Here is a 17,551-nt window from a genome sequence, read left to right as displayed (position 1 = left end):
TTCCCAGTTACATGAGAGCAATATGTTTATAGGCAGTCAGTTTCCTTTCAGTAAGTTCCAGGTTTTCTTAAGTCAATAAAAGTATTATGAAGACTAAAGGAGTTTTTATTGCTCTGTGAGTTTACTGGTCCAATACACCACATTTGCCTCGGGACTAAACCACTACTCTAAAGCCTAAAATATTCATTCAAAATGTTATTCAAAATAAAAACATTTCGTTACTGTTCAAAAACATTATTTTCTGCATGAATCATCATCATAATTTAACACAACTGTTATACAGATAAATACACACTCAGCAGTATGTAGAGATCAATCTTTTTTTTTTTTTAATTTTATTTTTAAACTCCACAATATTGTACTAGCTTTGCCGAACATCGCTTTATAAATAAACCTTTTTGTAGATAACCTCACAAGCAGAGACGTTATGCACTTTCTATCGTCATTCTGTCGTGTTGGTTTACTTACCCGGACTGTGTAATGAATTGTGTTCTGTTTTTCATACTGGGAAACCACTAGCGTAAAGGTGTGGGTCCCCGGAGTGGTTAGCTTTATCTTAGTCAAATAGTGAGGGCTGTTAATTCGAATCCCATCAATGTATGGAGGTGGGTCAGCTGCAAATAAACAAGTAGGTTTACAGAAGATGGGACTTTATTCTCTGTACTTTTTAAGTTTTATGGTTGATGGTAGGAAAAATAAGTAAATGGATGGACATTCCCTTAATTCTGTCTTTAAAATACAATGGTATTAAAGAATTACAATTTCAATTTAAAACTTTAATCTACTTAAAACTTGAAAATTAAATAATTTCTAATACACAGAAAGCAATCTTTTTGGAATACATTCAACGAGGTATATGATAATCCCTATTTGCCCTGTGACTTATTTTTCTCTCCTGGCAGAGGATTTTAAAATCAACATTAACTTCTTTTTTCCTTTTGAGGAAATTCTTTAAAAAGATACAAAGAAGTATATAAACACGTTATCTATATTCTCTAGCACTCAGGATTCAATTATCTTTTTTTTGTCATACTAGCTTCTTTGTAAAACAAAGTTCCTTTAATCACCACCATTAAGTCTTATTCCATTCCACTCTGATGGATTTGATGGGCATCTCTGCCGACTTTTACACACACAGACACACAGACACACAGACACACAGACACACACACACACGTGACCATGCATCTAAAAAAAGCAGCAGCCTGTGTCTTGCTCTGCACCTCATTTCTCACTCAGGTTTCTGAGATCCATGTTGGTCTACACAGGTTTACTCCTTTCAAATCTGCATGTGCAACAGCACACGCCATCACGTGACGTGGACACCCTGTGTGTGTGCTTCCCCATCTAGTGTTCAGACGATGTGCAGATCTGGTTTATTTCCAGTATTTTGCTGCCTGAGATATTCTGTGACAGGCTCATGAATCAAGGCTGATACAATAAAGTCATTTCATGCATATCGATTAAGTCATTTAAGATCAATGCTATATTGCTGATATTATTTAGAAACACCGAATACTGATAATGTAACCTGTGGAAGAGATTTTAGCACCTCAAATGTAGTAAGTCTCCTGTGCTTAGAGGTGGTGTGACCTAGTGTGGGGGAGGACTGGCGCGCCTGTGACCTGCAGCAGTCTGACCTATGTCTCAGTTTACTCTTCTGTTGGATGGGGAACAGTCCAGTTTACTTCCGAGTGTCGTGATCAAAATAAAACTAAACCAGAAAGCGCCCTGGAGTGGCAAAGTCGCTCTGTGTAAGAGAGGAAGGAAATTGTTTTTTAAAAAATCCAAGCACAAAGAGTAACAAGTTCTTTGAAATTCAAAAGCCGTGTAACACGTTAATGTTAGGATCATAACTCACAACCTTTGTGTCTGGATGTATAATGATCAACATGGAAAATCTGGCTTGTTTAACTTGATGTTTATCACTGGACCGACTGTGTGCCATGCCCATCCCAGAGAACCTCAGGAAAGCCTCGGTGCAGCGGGGGAAGAAGGCCACCTTTTCCTAAGATTAAGCAAAACGAAACTCGACAAAACCACTTCTGACCCCAGCTTAGCCATCCGTGCCTGGTCCTCCTCACAGCCTTCTTCAGAGAGCCTCACCTCAGGCACACCCGATCCTTTCCCCTGGGATCCCAGCCCACCTGTGTCCACTCTGTCCCTGTCAAGGTCAAAGATGCTGCCGGGGCGCTAAGTCCACTTGTCTCTAATCTAATCTCAACAGGTTACAGCAATGGGAGAGCTAACAGGGATCTCAAATTTAACAAGACCCAAAGTTAACTTCTGCTTCACTCCACAGCAGATCAGCCCCCTGCCTGGCTCCCGCATCGCAGTCAACGTTACACCTTTCTGCTTCTCAAGCCAAAAATACAGGTGTTGTCCTGGACTCCTGCCATCCCCGACTAACTCAGCAAGTCCTGACAATCCTAACCAAACCCAAACCTATCCCCTCCTCATCTCCACTTTACCACCACAAGTTCAAACCACCGCCGCTCCTCACAGAAATAAAAGCACCTAATTGGGTTCTCTGCTTCCAATTTTTGTCCCCTCCAATATATTCTACGAAGAATTTTCTTAAAAACAACACACACACACACATCAGATAATGTCATTTTCCTGAAACCCTCCAAAGATTTCCATCATGCTTGGAGCAAAATTCCGACCCTTTCCTGGGCTGGGCTGATGGAACCTTACGTGATCTAAGCCTGCATCCATCTGACCACTTCTGACACCACACTGCCCAGGCCTCCTGGTCTTCCTCCTCTTCCCAGGAAACATCATGTTTGGCCCATGTTAGGGTCCTTGCACTGGCTGTTCCCTCTGCCTGCAATGCTGTTACCTCTGTCTTTGCATGACTGACTCCTGTTCATCATTCAGACTTTCTCTTCCTCCTTTTCAACAAGGCCTTCCACGGCCACCCAACCAAAGTGACCAAGCAGTCACGAACACCCTATGTTATTTCTTTCTACATAGGTGTCACTATTAAGTTTTTTTTCTCTTTTTGTCTCCCAGACTAGAATATAAACCAATAGTTCCTACCACGCAGTAAATGATAAAAAATTTTCTTTTGATGTGAAAGCAAAATGGTCTCAACACAGTAAGTCAGTGCCTTAGGGCAAGATTCACTGTGTCTGGCAGGAAGGTCATCACAGAGGAAATGGCATAAACTGGATCTTAACCACATTCATTACAAAGAAGAGAGGAAAAGGAATATGCGGACAGAGGCCAGGGAGAAGACTCTTGGCGGAAGAACTGAGACAGAGGAGGGCAACACAAGCGTGATGTGTTCAGGAGCAGCCAGACCTGCGCCGAGGGTGCCTTAAGGAGAAGGCCAGAGTGTAAGAAGCCTCAGACATCTCACTCAAGAGCCTGGACTTTTTATCCATGAGTCCACAGAAAACCACAGATTTTCTGATCAGAGAAAAAGATAGGATTTAAATTTTAGAAATAAAGCTCTGACGGCAATGTGCTAGAGTGCAGAAATTGCAAATTCCTGAGGTCTCTAAATTAAAAAAAATAACACACACAAGTAGCATAAATAGCCACACATCTGTTTGAGGGGTTTCTATTAGTCTTATCAGCATAATCATTAATTTATGTATATTACCTACATAAAATTTGTCATTTTTCAAATTAACCACACAAATAGAATTTTAATGTTTGTTTGAATGTCTGTTTACTAAACATACCTGGGTAATAAACTTTTTTCCCATCAGTCTTGTATACAACCATTGTGATAAATTCTCGATTATTTGCAAAATCATCCTAAAAGCACAAATAATTCAATATGGTTAGGTAAATTGACTCACTATGTTCCTGTGTGTGTGTGTGTGTGTGTGTGTGTGTGTGTGTAGGTGGGGAGGGGAGGAGAAGGAGATTATTTCTAAGCTTAAGAGCATTTCTATTTAGTGTTATAAAGTATGTCAATTAAACTGTAATTTCAGTAGACGAATATGCTATATGAAGCAATATACTACAAAAAGACTCTAAAAACCATTAAAATTATGGTTACCCTTTACAAAACCAGGCCTAATGCATCAACATTTCCAAAACCCCCTTAGCATATTTTTATGTTAATATTCTTAAGATCTAAAGCATATATAATCAACACTAAAACTCTCACTAGAAAGCACAGACTCCCTCACTCTCTTCATACATGATTTCTGAAAGAGATTTGAAGTGTGTAATTATAAATGATCAATTTCCTTTGAGGAAAACATTTATCTAAGAAAACACTATTTTCAAGCCACCTATATACAGGAAACAGGCTGGTGATGAAGTTGCGTGTCTTGCTCACGTTGGTCTAGTTGTATTTGAAAGAAAGTCTGTATGGGATGTGAGGAGGGTACCAGTACCTTGTCTGTTATGTGCCTACTAAGCAAAACCCAGACCGCGGCGCCCCCCTGTGGACACTGCACCTCCAGCTTGTACTGGGGGTTGTTGGCCAGGCTGTAGGCGTCCTTCACGGGTCCTTGCTTGGCGTCCCAAGTACTAGGAGACAACATCACAACATCAGCAAGGAGGTCGGAATTACGCTTCTCACAGAGCTAAGCTGAAATGCTATTTTTAAAAGTTTTGCTTCAAATACAATTAGGTTTTAAGGTTTTCTTGTTTTCTTTTGGCATAATCAAGAAGCATACAAAGAGAGTGACTATTACATGATAGTTCTCTGCATGCTGTGTGCTCAGTCGCTCAGTCATTCTCTGTGACCCCATGGACTGTAGACCACCAGGCTCCTCTGTCCATGGGGATTCTCCAGGCAAGAATACTGGAGTGGGCTGCCATGCCCTCCTCCAGGGGATCTTCCTGACCCAGAGATCGAACCCAGGTCTCCCACACTGCGGGCAGATTCTTTACCAGCTGAGCCACCAGGGAAGTCCAAGAACACTGGAGTGGGTAGCCAATCCTTTCTCCAGCGGATCTTCCCAACTCAGGAAATGAACCGGGGTCTCCTGCATGGCAGGCAGATTCTTTGCTAGCTCAGCTACTAGGGAAGCCCTCTATGGGCATGATAAAAAGAAAGAATACTAGTCTTTCCAAATAATTTCATTTTAAATGAAAAAAGGGACACTACTATGAAGCATATTTTGAAATGTGCAAAAAAGTTACCTGTGAATGCATGTTGATTCTTTAAAAAGACCTGGATTCCAACTCAAGTAAATTACATCATAATACTGGCAGAGATCATCCCACGAAATCCAAAATATTCCTAAAAATTAGATGTCTTTGTTAGTCTAAAAAAACCTTAATGACTTGTCAGTTGAGTACATTTTACACTGTTAAAGCATGTTAAGCACATATTATTAAATTAAAAAGTTATTTACCATTGTCTATTTTCTGAGCTGTTCGAGGATCAAAGTTTAAATACTTTTGCAACTCTGGGGTCCAGTTTTTTACATCATTTTCACTATATCTTCCCTTCCAACGTAAATGACTCCAAGGATTTTTCAGTTGGATAAATCGCAGCCCCTATTAAAAAAGCCAGGAGATAACAAAGTTACAAAACAGTTTTACCACATTTTTATTAGTTATATCATTCTCCAAGTGAGGATGCAGTTTGAATACTTATCATTTCTTTTCCCTACAAATAACATCCGAAATTACTATTCTTTAATCAGCACTTGCCTGTGCCCCATATCCGATCAGAAGCTGTAAACGGCTACCTATCTCTAGAGCTATGCTATCCATACGTAATCACTACTCACATGTGGTCATATATAATTAAGTTTACAAATCAGCTCCTTAGTCGCAGTAGTCACATTTCAAGAGCTCAAGGACCAAGTGTCCTAGGAGCTAGATTCGTGCACAGCACGGGCACAGAATGTTTCATCCTGGCAGGAAGTGCCTCTGGGCCAGGCTGCCCTAGAGCATGGGTGTCCCCTGTCCTCTCAGGGCCTCCTGTGCTGTGGCCTCGCCGGTTTCCAGTGCCCTGTCCCCATGCCTGGCTCTCCCCTGCCCTGCTCTCAGCCCCGTGGGTGACCCACACTCAGTCCCCGCACAGAATGCCTCTGCTCACACTGCGCCTGCTCCTGCGGGCTCTCTGGTCCCCTCTGACCCGCACTCAGTCCCCGCGCAGAACGCCTCTGCTCACGCTGTGCCTGCTCCTGCGGGCTCTCTGGTCCCCTCTGACCCGCACTCAGTCCCCGCGCAGAACGCCTCTGCTCACGCTGCCCCTGCCCCTGCGGGCTCTCTGGTCCCCTCTGACTGCTCTGCTTTCAGATGCTCTTTAGCATCTTCCTCCACTGACTGTCAGAGAACACGAACTCTGCAGTCAGAATGAAACAGTACCAAATTTCAGCTCTACTATTTGTCAGCTCTGCGGGCCCTAGTTGGTCACTGCTCTCTCTGAGCTGCTGTGAAGACTAAATGCAGGAACACAGGCAAATCCTCTAGTAACTTCTTATCATTTAAAAAAAATCATTCGTCTATCTTCGGCCGTGCTGCGTCTTCGATACTTCACACAGGCCTTCTCCGGCTCTGACAAGGGGGGCTGCTCTCCAGGCGCAGTGCACGGGCCTCTCGCGGTGGGGGCTTCTCTTGGTGCAGAGCATGAGCTCTGGAGCATGGGGGCGTTGCAGTGTGTGGGCTCAGCTGCTGCGGTTTCCAGGCTCCACAGCACAAGTCCAACAGTCGTGGTGCAGGAAGGAGTCAGTTGCCCGTGGCACGCAGAATCTCCCCAGACCAGGGGTCAAACCTGCGTCTCCCGCACTGGCAGGCGGATTCTTTACCACTGAGGCCACCAGGGAAGCCCCTTCCCATTTTAATTACTACCTCTCCTTTTAAGTTCACAGGGCTAACAATCTGTATTACGTTAGTTTACAACAAACAATATCCTATCTTACATCATTTCCTACTTCTAATGCAGGAGTCTTGTCTCCCCAATGTGACTATAAAATCCTTGAAATGGTTAACATTATTATCCTGTGTCAGAAGTCTGTACTGAGTTTAAAGAACACCATATACGCTCAATAAATACTGGGTGTGTCTACAGAGTTGATCATATTGACTCAGAAAAACAAAAGAGCATGTAAATCCAAAAGATCTGTCTTATTTCAAGCAGTCAACTTAGAAACTTGTATTCTTTTTCTAATGATGTCACAAACCAAACAATTTGGAAGATATTTTAAAAAACACACACATTTCTTTGCTATTTTAAATGTGGCAAATCATGGCCTGGGGTAGACTTTTGGACATAAATCAGACTGTTTTCTTTAAGGCTACATTCCTGAGAAGCTCATCAACACAATTTCTGTTCTTAGTCTCTTCTGTATCATTTGCGCCTCACCCTGCCCCTGCCACACATCAGCCAACAAACGCTAAACTCCTTTCTGATTCATGAAACCTATTTCCACATGAGCAGAACATCTCTTTATTTCAGGACTTCATCAGCTTTAACATGAGGAGTATAGAGTAGTAAAAAGTATAAACAAGAATTGCTGCTAAGCTTTTCAGAGGAAGGTCCCAGGTATCACTGACATTCAAGGGCACGAAGGCACGGCTGCAAATTTTGTTTGGATAGAAAACCAGCAATTCAGAGGAACCTGAATGGGGGTATAAATGCTAGAGAACTAAGAAAGTAATCAGGTTTATGATGAAACATTCCATGTCCAGGTACTGCGTAGTGGCAGCAAAGGAAAAGCCTCAGGGATCCCTTGGGAAGATCTGTCTGAATTTAAAGACAGCAGCTTAAAATGGAGATGTACCATCAAAACGGACTATGGAATATTACCCCAAGGAGACAAAAAAATTACTCAAACAAGGATAACTGAGACTAAAGTGAAGGTCGTAAAATACACAAGAGGTTTGAGGCAGTCAAACAAAAGGACAACACTTTCACTCAAGTATTAATATGAAAATATCACTAAGTAAAGAAAGTCACAAATGATGTAAGATTGGGAGTAGCTTTAGTCAAAGATGAGGCAAATCTGCATGAAAGAGTTCTAGAGAAAAAAGCCTGAATGGATCAATAGGGAAATATTTTGAAACAGAAAAGGTATCTCAAAACTGATAGCACAAATAACATAAAAATGATGAACCCAGGAAATTCTTCAAATCTGTACCCAAAGATCATAAAGAAACCCCCGTAAATGTTAACACAGATGACGAAGCCTGTGGGAGACATCAACCCTGACTACAAAGAGACCACAGAACCAAAGGCAGAGGGCGACAGGCAGGACGGCCAGGGGCCCAGGCGGCAGGAGCAACAAGCTGCAAGGGGCAGGCGTCCTTTCCCTTCTCCACACAGAATTAACAGGCGCCTTTTAATTCTGTGTGGAGGGCACCTGGTTCTGCCTCAAGCTAGCTAACCAATGTTTGCCTCGTGGAAATGTTCTTAAGCTATTCATGAAACTATGTGTTTGCTTTGGAAACTGCCTTTCTTCAAGATAGTTCCGCCTGAGACTAACTTTTTTCCTTTTCTCAAACCTTGGGCTGATGATGGCTCAATAAACCAGTATTCCTGTCAATTGATTTATGGCCGGGGGATGACACACCTCTGCCATTCTATCTCAAAAATGCATATTGTGGGAGAGGGGCCTGGTGACACTCCCTCAGCCTTGAGAAGTCTCTCTTGTCTGATTAATGGCTTGCTAAGAGACATAAAACACCTTGCTAAAAGCTAGCAAGGGGGCACTCTTTCTGTCCCCTCTGATGTCTGTCAGAAGCTATCTCTACCTCTATTATACTTTAATAAAACTTTGCTATACAGAAAGCTCCAAGTGGTCATGCTTCATCTCTGAACTCAGATTGAAATCCTCTCCTCCGGAGATCACAAATCCTGGCATGACACGGGGCTCGCAGCAGCAACCTTTCAAAAGGAAACCGGAGCCAATTCCATCGTGTGAGAAGCCTGCTCAGGCTGGTTGTGTTTCTGCTCAGTAACTTTCATAGCATTTTGATATGAATGTGAGCATCATCATGGTAAAGAAACCCATCACCAGGCCACACTTCACTCCATCTTCACACGCTCCAAAGCGCCTTAATCGTGGGATACAGTCCGACCCATCAGCACACCAGCACCAGCTCTAGACTCCCCTGGGCTGCTCAGACAGTTGCTCTGGGACCTGACTGTGCCCACCCGTGGCTGGCAGCCTATGCGTGAAGCAGGGCCTGGCATCCAACTGGGCTCATGGTAGTCAGCCCCTCAGAGGGGCCCACGCAACCTGTAGAGGGCACCACTCGGGCACCGAGCTTGGCTGAGTGGAGGGGTATGCCACTGGGCCCACAGAACGTCTCCTCCACAGGGACGTCTCCACTTCTACAAGACCAAGAAACACAAGTGACATAGTTAACACATAAAAACAAAAAGAAAATGAGGCAGAAAGAGGCAAAAGAAGAAAAGGTCCCCAGTGAAGGAACAAAGAAACCCCAGAAGAAGAACTAACCATCTACCTGATAAAGAGTTCAAGGTAATGATCATTAAGATGTTCAATGAATTCAGGAGAAGAATGCATGAACACAGTGAGATGTTTAATAAATAGTTAGAAAATACAAAAAAGAAACAAACCGCTGAGGAATACAATAGTGAAAATAAAAAATACGCACTAGAAGTAATCAATGCTAGATTAGATGGTACAGAGGAATGAATCACTGAGATGGAAGACAGAGAAGTGGAACCACCCTGGTTGGAGAAAGAAAAGCATTTTTAAAAACGAGGATACTTTAAGAGACTTCTGGGACAACATCAAGCATACTGACCTAACAGTCACATCACAGGGGTCTAAGAAGGAGAACAGAGAAAGGGGTAGAGAACTTAAATGAAGAAAAATAGCTAAAAACTTCCCCAGTCTGGGCAAGAAAACAGACATCCAGGTGCAGGAAGCTCAGAAAGTCCCAAACAAGATGATGCCAAAAAGGTCTACACCAAGACACACTGCAGTTAAAATAGGAAACTTACTGGCAAAGAGAGAGTCTTAAAATCAGCAAGAGAAGAGCAAGGAAATTCCCATATGACCATCAGCTGACTCATAGCATAAACCTTGCAGGTCAAAAGGGAAAGGCACAATATATTAAAAGTACTGAAAGGGAAAAAAGCCTACAGCCAAGAATACTCTACCAAGTAAGGTTACCATTTAGATTTGAGGAAAAGGTAAGACAGTTTCACAGATAAACAAAAGCTAAGAGTTCAGCACTACTAAACCCACTTTACATATCTAAGCACGTCGCTGAGTGAAAAAGAAAAGGCCACAACCAGAAATCAGAAAATTACAAAAGGAAAAATCTTATTGGTAAATGTAGGTATACAATAAAGGGGGCTTCCCTGGTGGCTCAGATGGGAAAGAACCTGCCTGCAATGCAGGAGACCAGGGTTCGATCCCTGGGTTGGGAAGATCCCTCAGGAGAAGGAAATGGCAACCCACTTCAGCAACCCTGCCTGGAGAATCCCATGGACACGGGAGCCCAGCGGGCTACAATCCATGGGATCACAAAGAGTCGGGACTCACGCACACACACGCACGCGCGCACACACACACACTACACAGAGTAAAGCCAGTAGATAAATTACTTATAAAGCTAGTAGAAAGGTTAATAAACAAAAGCAGTAAAATCATCTATATGCACAATATGTATGGTTAAGGGATACATTTATAACTTAAAAGTACGGTAAGAGATACAGACATGCCAAGAAAGGTCTATCTAGTCAAAGCTGTGGTTTCTCCAGTAGTCATGTATGGATGTGAGAGTTGGACTATAAAGAAAGCTGAGTGCCGAAGAATTGATGCTTTTGAACTGTGGTGTTGGAGAAGACTCTTGAGAGTCCCTTGGACTGCAAGGAGAGCCAACCAGTCCATCCTAAAGGAGATCTGTCCTGGGTGTTCATTGGAAGGACTGATTCCAAAGCTGAAGCTCCAATACTTTGGCCACCTGATGCAAAGAACTGACTCACTGAAAAAGACCCTGATGCTGGGACACTGAAGCCAGGAGGAGAAGGGGACGACAGAGGTTGAGATAGTTGGATGGCATTGCTGACGTGAGTTTGAGCAAGCTCCGGGAGTTGGTGATGGACAGGGAAGTCTGGCGTGCTGCAGTCCATGGGGTCACAAAGAGTCAGACACAACTGAGCGACTAAACTGAACTGAAGGGATACGTATAACAAAGAGATGTAACATGTGATGCCAGAAACATGAAATGTGGACAGTGTCAGTAAAAATGCATAGTTGTTAGAATGCATCTGAACTTAAAAGGATGTGAACTTAAAACAATCATGTGTAAATATATGCATATGCACACACACATGACATGTATGTATTGCAATACGCACACCTTGGGGCTTCCCAGGGGGCGCTAGTAGTGAAGAATCTGCTGGTCAATTCAGGAGACATAAGAGACGTGGGTTCAATCCCTGGGTCAGGAAGATCCCCTGGAGGAGGAAATGGCACCCCACTATGGTATTCTTGCCAGGAGAATCCCACGGACAGAGGAACCTGGAAGGCTACGGTCCGTGGGGTCACAAAGAGTCAGACACAACTGAGTGTTTGAGCACAGCATACAGCACACAAACCTCATGGTAACCACAAGTCAAAAATCTCTAATAGATACACACAGAAAAGACAAGGAAGGAATCCAAACATAACACTAAAGACAGTCATCAATCACAATGAAAGAAAACAAAAGAAGAAAGGAGCCAAAAAACTACAAAAATAACCCTAAATGATGAACAAATACCTATCAATAATTACTTTAAATGTAAACAGACTAAATCAGAAGACATACAGTGGATAAAGAAAATAAAACAATAAAAATAAAGAAAACAAGACCCATATAAATGCTGCCTACAGAGACTCAGTTCAGATCTAAAGGCACACACAGATTCCAAGTGAGGGTATGGAAAAAGGTATTCCATGTAAATGGAAACAAAAAGAAAGCTGGGATAGCAATACTTTGTATCAGACAAAATAGAGTTTAAAACAAAGACTGTAACAAGAGACAATGGATCAATCCAAGAAAAAGATACAATTTTAAATACATATGCATTCAACATAAGAGCACCCAAATACATAAAGCAAATATTAACAGACATAATGGGAAAAATGAACAGTAACACAATATTACTAGGAGGTAGTAACATGCCACTTGTATCAATGGATAAATCACCTAGGCAGAAAAATCATCATTAAGAAAACCACTTATATTGCACATTAGACCCAATGGACTTAACAGATATCTACAGAACATCCCATCCAAAACCAGCAGCATACACATCCTTTTCAAGTGCACATAGAACATTCTCCAAGACAAATCACGCACCAGGCCTCAAAACAAGTCTCAATAAATTTAAAAAGACTGAAACCACATCAAACATCTTTTCTGACCACAAGAATCTAAGACTAGAAATCAACCACAAGAAAGAACTGCAAAAACCACAAACACATAAAAGCTAAGCAACCTGCAACTAAACAACTAATAGGTCACTGAAGAAGTCAAAGAGGAAATTTAAAAATATCTTGAGATAGATAAAAATGGAAACACAACAATCACAATCTATGAGATGCAGCAAAAGCAATTCTAAAAGGGAAGTTTACAGTGATACAAGACTTCCTCAGAAATAAAGAAAAATCTCAAACACCTAACTTTATACCTAAAGGCAGTAGGAAAAAAACAAACAAAACCCAAAGTTAGTAGAAGGAAAGAAATCATAAAGATGAGAGCAGAAATAAATGAAATAGAAACTAAAAAAAAAAAAAGAAAGAAAAGATAAGTGAAAGTAAGACCTGGTTTGTTGAAAATATAAACAAAACTGACAAATTTTAATTGAACTAATCAACAAAGAGAGCCCAAATAAGTCAAATAAGAAATAAGAAAGAAGTTACGACTGACATCACAGAAGTACAAATGATCATAAGAAGTTACTACAAACAATTATACACCCGTAAAATGGACAACCTGGAACAAATGGATAAATTCCTAGAAACGTACAATCTCTCAAGATGGAATCAGGAAGAAACACAAGACACGAACCAATCAACGACCAGTGATGAAGTTGAACCAGTAATTTACAAACTCTCCACAAACAAAGTCCAGGACCAGAGAGTTTTATGGGTGAATTCTATTGAATGTTTAAAGAAGAATTAACATCTATCTTTCTCAAAGTATTCCAAAGAGCTGAAAATGAAGGAATGCTTCCAAACTTATTCTCAAAGACCAGCAGTTTTGATACCCAAACTAAAAATACCACACGGAAAGAAAACCATAGGCAGTGTCACTGATGAGCATCAGATGCAAAAATCCTCAACAAAATATTAGCAAACCCAACTCAACAATATATTAAAAGGTCACACACCATGATCAAGTGGGATTTATCCCATGGATGCAAGGACGATTCAACATTTGCAAATCAAACAAGGGGTAACACCCTATTAACAAATTGAAGAATAAAAATCATATGGTCATTTCCATAGAGGCAGAAGAAGCTTTAACAAAATTCAACATCTCTTTACAATAAAAACTCTCAACAAAGTAGGTACAGAGGGACCTTAACATAATAAAGGCCGTATATGACAAGCCTATAGCAAACTTCATTCTCAACAGTGAAAAACAGAAAACATCCCCTCTAAGATCAGGAACAAGACAAGATGTCCACTCCTGCCACTTTTATTCAGTCCTAGCCACGGCAATTAGACAAGCAAAATAAATAAAGGGAATCCAAATTGTTAAGTAAGACACAGAACTATCACTGTTTGCACGAGACATGATACTATACACAGAAAATCCTGAAGATGCCACCAAAAAACTATCAGAACTACTAAATGAATTTGGTAGCGCTATAGGACACAAGATTAACATACAGTAATCTGTTATGCTTCTATACACTAACAACGATCAGGGAAATTAAGAAAACAGCTTCATTTCCAATTGCCACAGAAATAATAAAACACTGAGGAACAAAACTAACCAAGGAAGTGAAAGACCTACACTCTGAAAGCTGTAAGACACGGAGGCAAGGAATTAAAGATGACACAAACAAACGGAAAGCCATACCATGCTCACGGAGCAAAGAGTTAATGCTGTTAAAGTGCCATATAACCCAAGGCAATCCACAGATGCACTACAGTCCCTGAGGAAATACCAATGACGATTTCCCCAGAACTAGAACAAATAACTAAAACTTGTACAGAAACACAAAAGACCCCAAATAGCCGAAACAACCTTGAGAAAGAAAAACAAAGCTATGAAGTCCCACAATTCTCTGATTTCACACCGAACTACAAAGCTACAGTAATCAAAACAATATGGTACTGGCCCAAAAACAGGCACATGTATCAGTGGAGCGTACAGAGCCCAGAAATAAACCCACACTTATAACTAATTTATGACAAAGGAGCCAGAAGAAACACACAGAGGGAAAAAAAGTTTCTTCAATAAATAGTGTTAGGAAACTTGGACAGTTACATGTTAAAAAAAAGGAACGGGAACCATACCTTACACCATATACAAAAATAATCTCAAAATGGATTTAAAGACTTAAATGTAAGTCTTGAAACCATTAAGCTCCTAGAGAAAGACATAAGCAGTATGGTCCTTGGAAGTATTTTTGTATCTGTGTCCTCAGGCAAGGGAAACAAAAGCAAAAACAAACAAACAATGTTACATCAAACTACGAAACTCTGCAAGGTGAAGGAAATTACCAACAAAATGAAAAGGCCACCTACTGAATGGGAGAAAATATTTGCAAATAATTTATCTGATGAGGGGATAATATCCAAAACATACAGAGAATTCATACAGCTCAGCAACAGAAAAATAGAACCTAATTAAACAAATGGGCAAAGGACTTGCACATTCATTTTTTCCAAAGATGATATACAGATGGCCAACACATATATGAAAAGATACTCAACATCACTAATCAGGAAAATGTAAATGAAAACCACAATGGGACATCACTTTACACCTGTCAGAACAGCTACAGTAAAAAAGACAACAAATAACAAACGTTGGCAAGGATGCAAAGAAATGCACTTTCGGTGGGAATGTGAACTGGGTGTAGGCATTATGAAAACAGTATGGGGACCCCCCAAAAAAATTAAAAACAGAACTGCCATATGATCAAGCAATTTCACTTCTGGGCATTTGTCCATAGAAAACAAAAACACTAATCTGGAAAACATATGCCCACCAACGTTCACTGCAACATTATATACAAGAGCCAAGATATGGAAGCAACTTAAGTGTCCACTGACGGATGAATGGATAAAAAAAAAAACAAAACCAAACCGGTATACATATATACAATGAAATGTTAGCCATTAAAAAAGAATGAAATCTTGCTATTTGTCATGGGTCTTGGGGGTATTATGCTACGTGAAACTGTGAGAGAAAGAAAAATACCGTATGATTTCACTTATGCGTGGAATCTAAAAAACAGAACAAATGAGCAAACAGTACAGAAGCAGATCCACAGATACAGAAGAAGACAGGCAGCCGCCTGCGTGGGATGGGGTGGGGGGCTGTGAGCAAAACAGGCGAGGCAGATAAAGAGGCACAAAGTGCAGCTGCAAAACAAACAGGCAACGGGATGACAGGTTCAGCGCCGGGAACACAGTCAATAACACTGTGACAGCTTCGTATGGGGACAGACGGTGACTGTGGCGACTGTTCCGTGAGGTACGGAACTATCACACCACCACGCTGTCCCCCACGCAGGGCTGCAGAGCCATCACACCGCGATCTAAAGTACAGAAAACACAAGCGACCTTTATCACTACACAATAACTGACACATCAAACTGATACTGTGTGAATAATGCTGCTGATTCTTAACAAGGCTATTATTTGAGAAGCTTACTTCACCGAAATTTAATAATTTTTTAATGCTTTGTTTTCAAGTCAAACCACAGGTACCTGTTTTTTTCTTAAATATGTTATTTTTCCAGTTTCTCCTAAACAATCAGAACAAATACTTATTTCTTGAAGTAAATGGTGTATCTTTACAGAAATTTTCCTCACATTCAAGCTTCCTTTCAAACTATTTCATTGTCTAAATTTAAATCTCTTGCCAGATACATTCATTAACGTCTATCTCAAAGGATATTCTAACAGTAAAATTATTATTAAATAATAGCAACTGTTACTCTCAATGTTTTACTTGGTTTGTGTGGCAAGACACATTCCTAAACAAACACAGATATTTCAGTTTAACTCACATAAATTTTTTTATTTTTTTGCTTTATGCAGTCAATTTTTATGCCACTTTTAAAGGGAGAGAAAATTCTATACAGAATGGTTAGTGGCACAATAGTGGCTTTAAGACTATAAATTTTTAGATGTTGCAGCACATCCCTACTGCCTTCATAATTCATATGCCTTCATAATTCATGTAGTTCCATGTGCCACATAAGAAAATCAATTTAAATACACAGTTAGTACCCTGTTCTTGGTGATTGATCACTACTTCTTTCTGTAAGTTTAAGCAGGAAAACTGCAATATACAGCTAGTTAAACTTTTCAGGAACTAAACAGCTTAGTTTCTATACCATAAGGGAAAGAGAGCTCTTTCCTTAATGATTTTTATATTTTCTAATCCATTGTACAGACATGTTTTTCAGTGAAAAAAACGAAGCAATAACACGAGAGAAAATAAAAGTCACTGTGCCAATATCAGAGCACAGAGGAAGGGCCGGAAAAGGCCTCCCGGTGCAAGGGCTGCTAGAAAACACGTGCAAACCCGCTGGCATGCTTCTTACTCATAGGTATCCTCTTATTTTTCATCTGGGCACAAGTATTCACTGAAGGCTCTACAGTCTGACCCTGTGACTGAGCCCCAAACCCAACAGACAGCCCAGAGCATCGAGGGACGTGTGTTCACCTCAACCCTACTACTTTTATGGAAAAAAAAAAAGAGGCACACAACGTTCCTGTTGCATTGTCAATATCTGTACTGCCACTGCCACGGTCTTTACATTTCCCACCTTTTAATTCATCACCTCCAATGGGAGAGGTCAAGTTGTTTAATGTAACAGGTAGAACGGTTTTCAAACTTGGTCTAAATCTTGACTTATCAGTATTTAAAAAGCTCATATGTTATTTGGAATGCTTGCGATGTCTTACTAGCAAACAAGAAAAGCAAGGGAAATGAAACGTGAGGCGGAACCTTGAATTCTCTGATGTCCAGCACAGCGTACGCGTGTGTGGGGACCAGGCCCCACTTCTCGCCTTCAGCCTCGGTCATCACTCCAGTGGACGCCGTAATGAGGACATCTCCTTTGTGAAATCTGGAATGGACCCAACAGATCAACAACCAAAGGTAAACACATCCGTACCTCAGATTACACCATCTTTCCTTTACATCAAAATGTCCACCAAGTGGAAATCTTTTCTAAAACAGGCTATTTTCAACACCCACCAGAGAAGTACATTTTTATTTTACAGCAAATCAGAAAAAACTATCACATTTATTTCTTTTCCCTCCAAGTTTTAGACAAACTAATTCTCAGAAACCTATCAATGAAGAAAAATAAATGCTAAATTTTCAAATGATTTACAAATAAAGGTGAAGATGGAAAATACCAAATGCATTTCTCCCAAAACTGTATAATTTTCTTCGTCAAATC

At 40.8% G+C, this 17,551-nt stretch overlaps 1 protein-coding gene across 3 annotated transcripts in view; it reads right to left on the bottom strand.

The window, feature by feature from the left end:
* CAPN7 (calpain 7) overlaps positions 1–17,551 on the bottom strand; it is a 51,990-nt gene that overhangs the window by 5,486 nt on the left and 28,953 nt on the right. For 2 of the 3 annotated variants that reach the window (NM_001193181.1, XM_059886795.1), the window contains 6 exon segments: positions 469–614; positions 3,693–3,768; positions 4,359–4,494; positions 5,113–5,212; positions 5,328–5,472; positions 17,092–17,212. In NM_001193181.1, coding sequence (NP_001180110.1) covers positions 469–614; positions 3,693–3,768; positions 4,359–4,494; positions 5,113–5,212; positions 5,328–5,472; positions 17,092–17,212 — 724 coding nt within the window. 3 annotated transcript variants of the gene reach the window in all.

Source organism: Bos taurus, chromosome 1 (assembly GCF_002263795.3).
Source record: "Bos taurus isolate L1 Dominette 01449 registration number 42190680 breed Hereford chromosome 1, ARS-UCD2.0, whole genome shotgun sequence".
Lineage (NCBI taxonomy): Eukaryota > Metazoa > Chordata > Mammalia > Artiodactyla > Bovidae > Bos > Bos taurus.
Note: the sequence above shows the minus strand (reverse complement) of the source record. Positions and strands in the feature narration are given on the sequence as shown.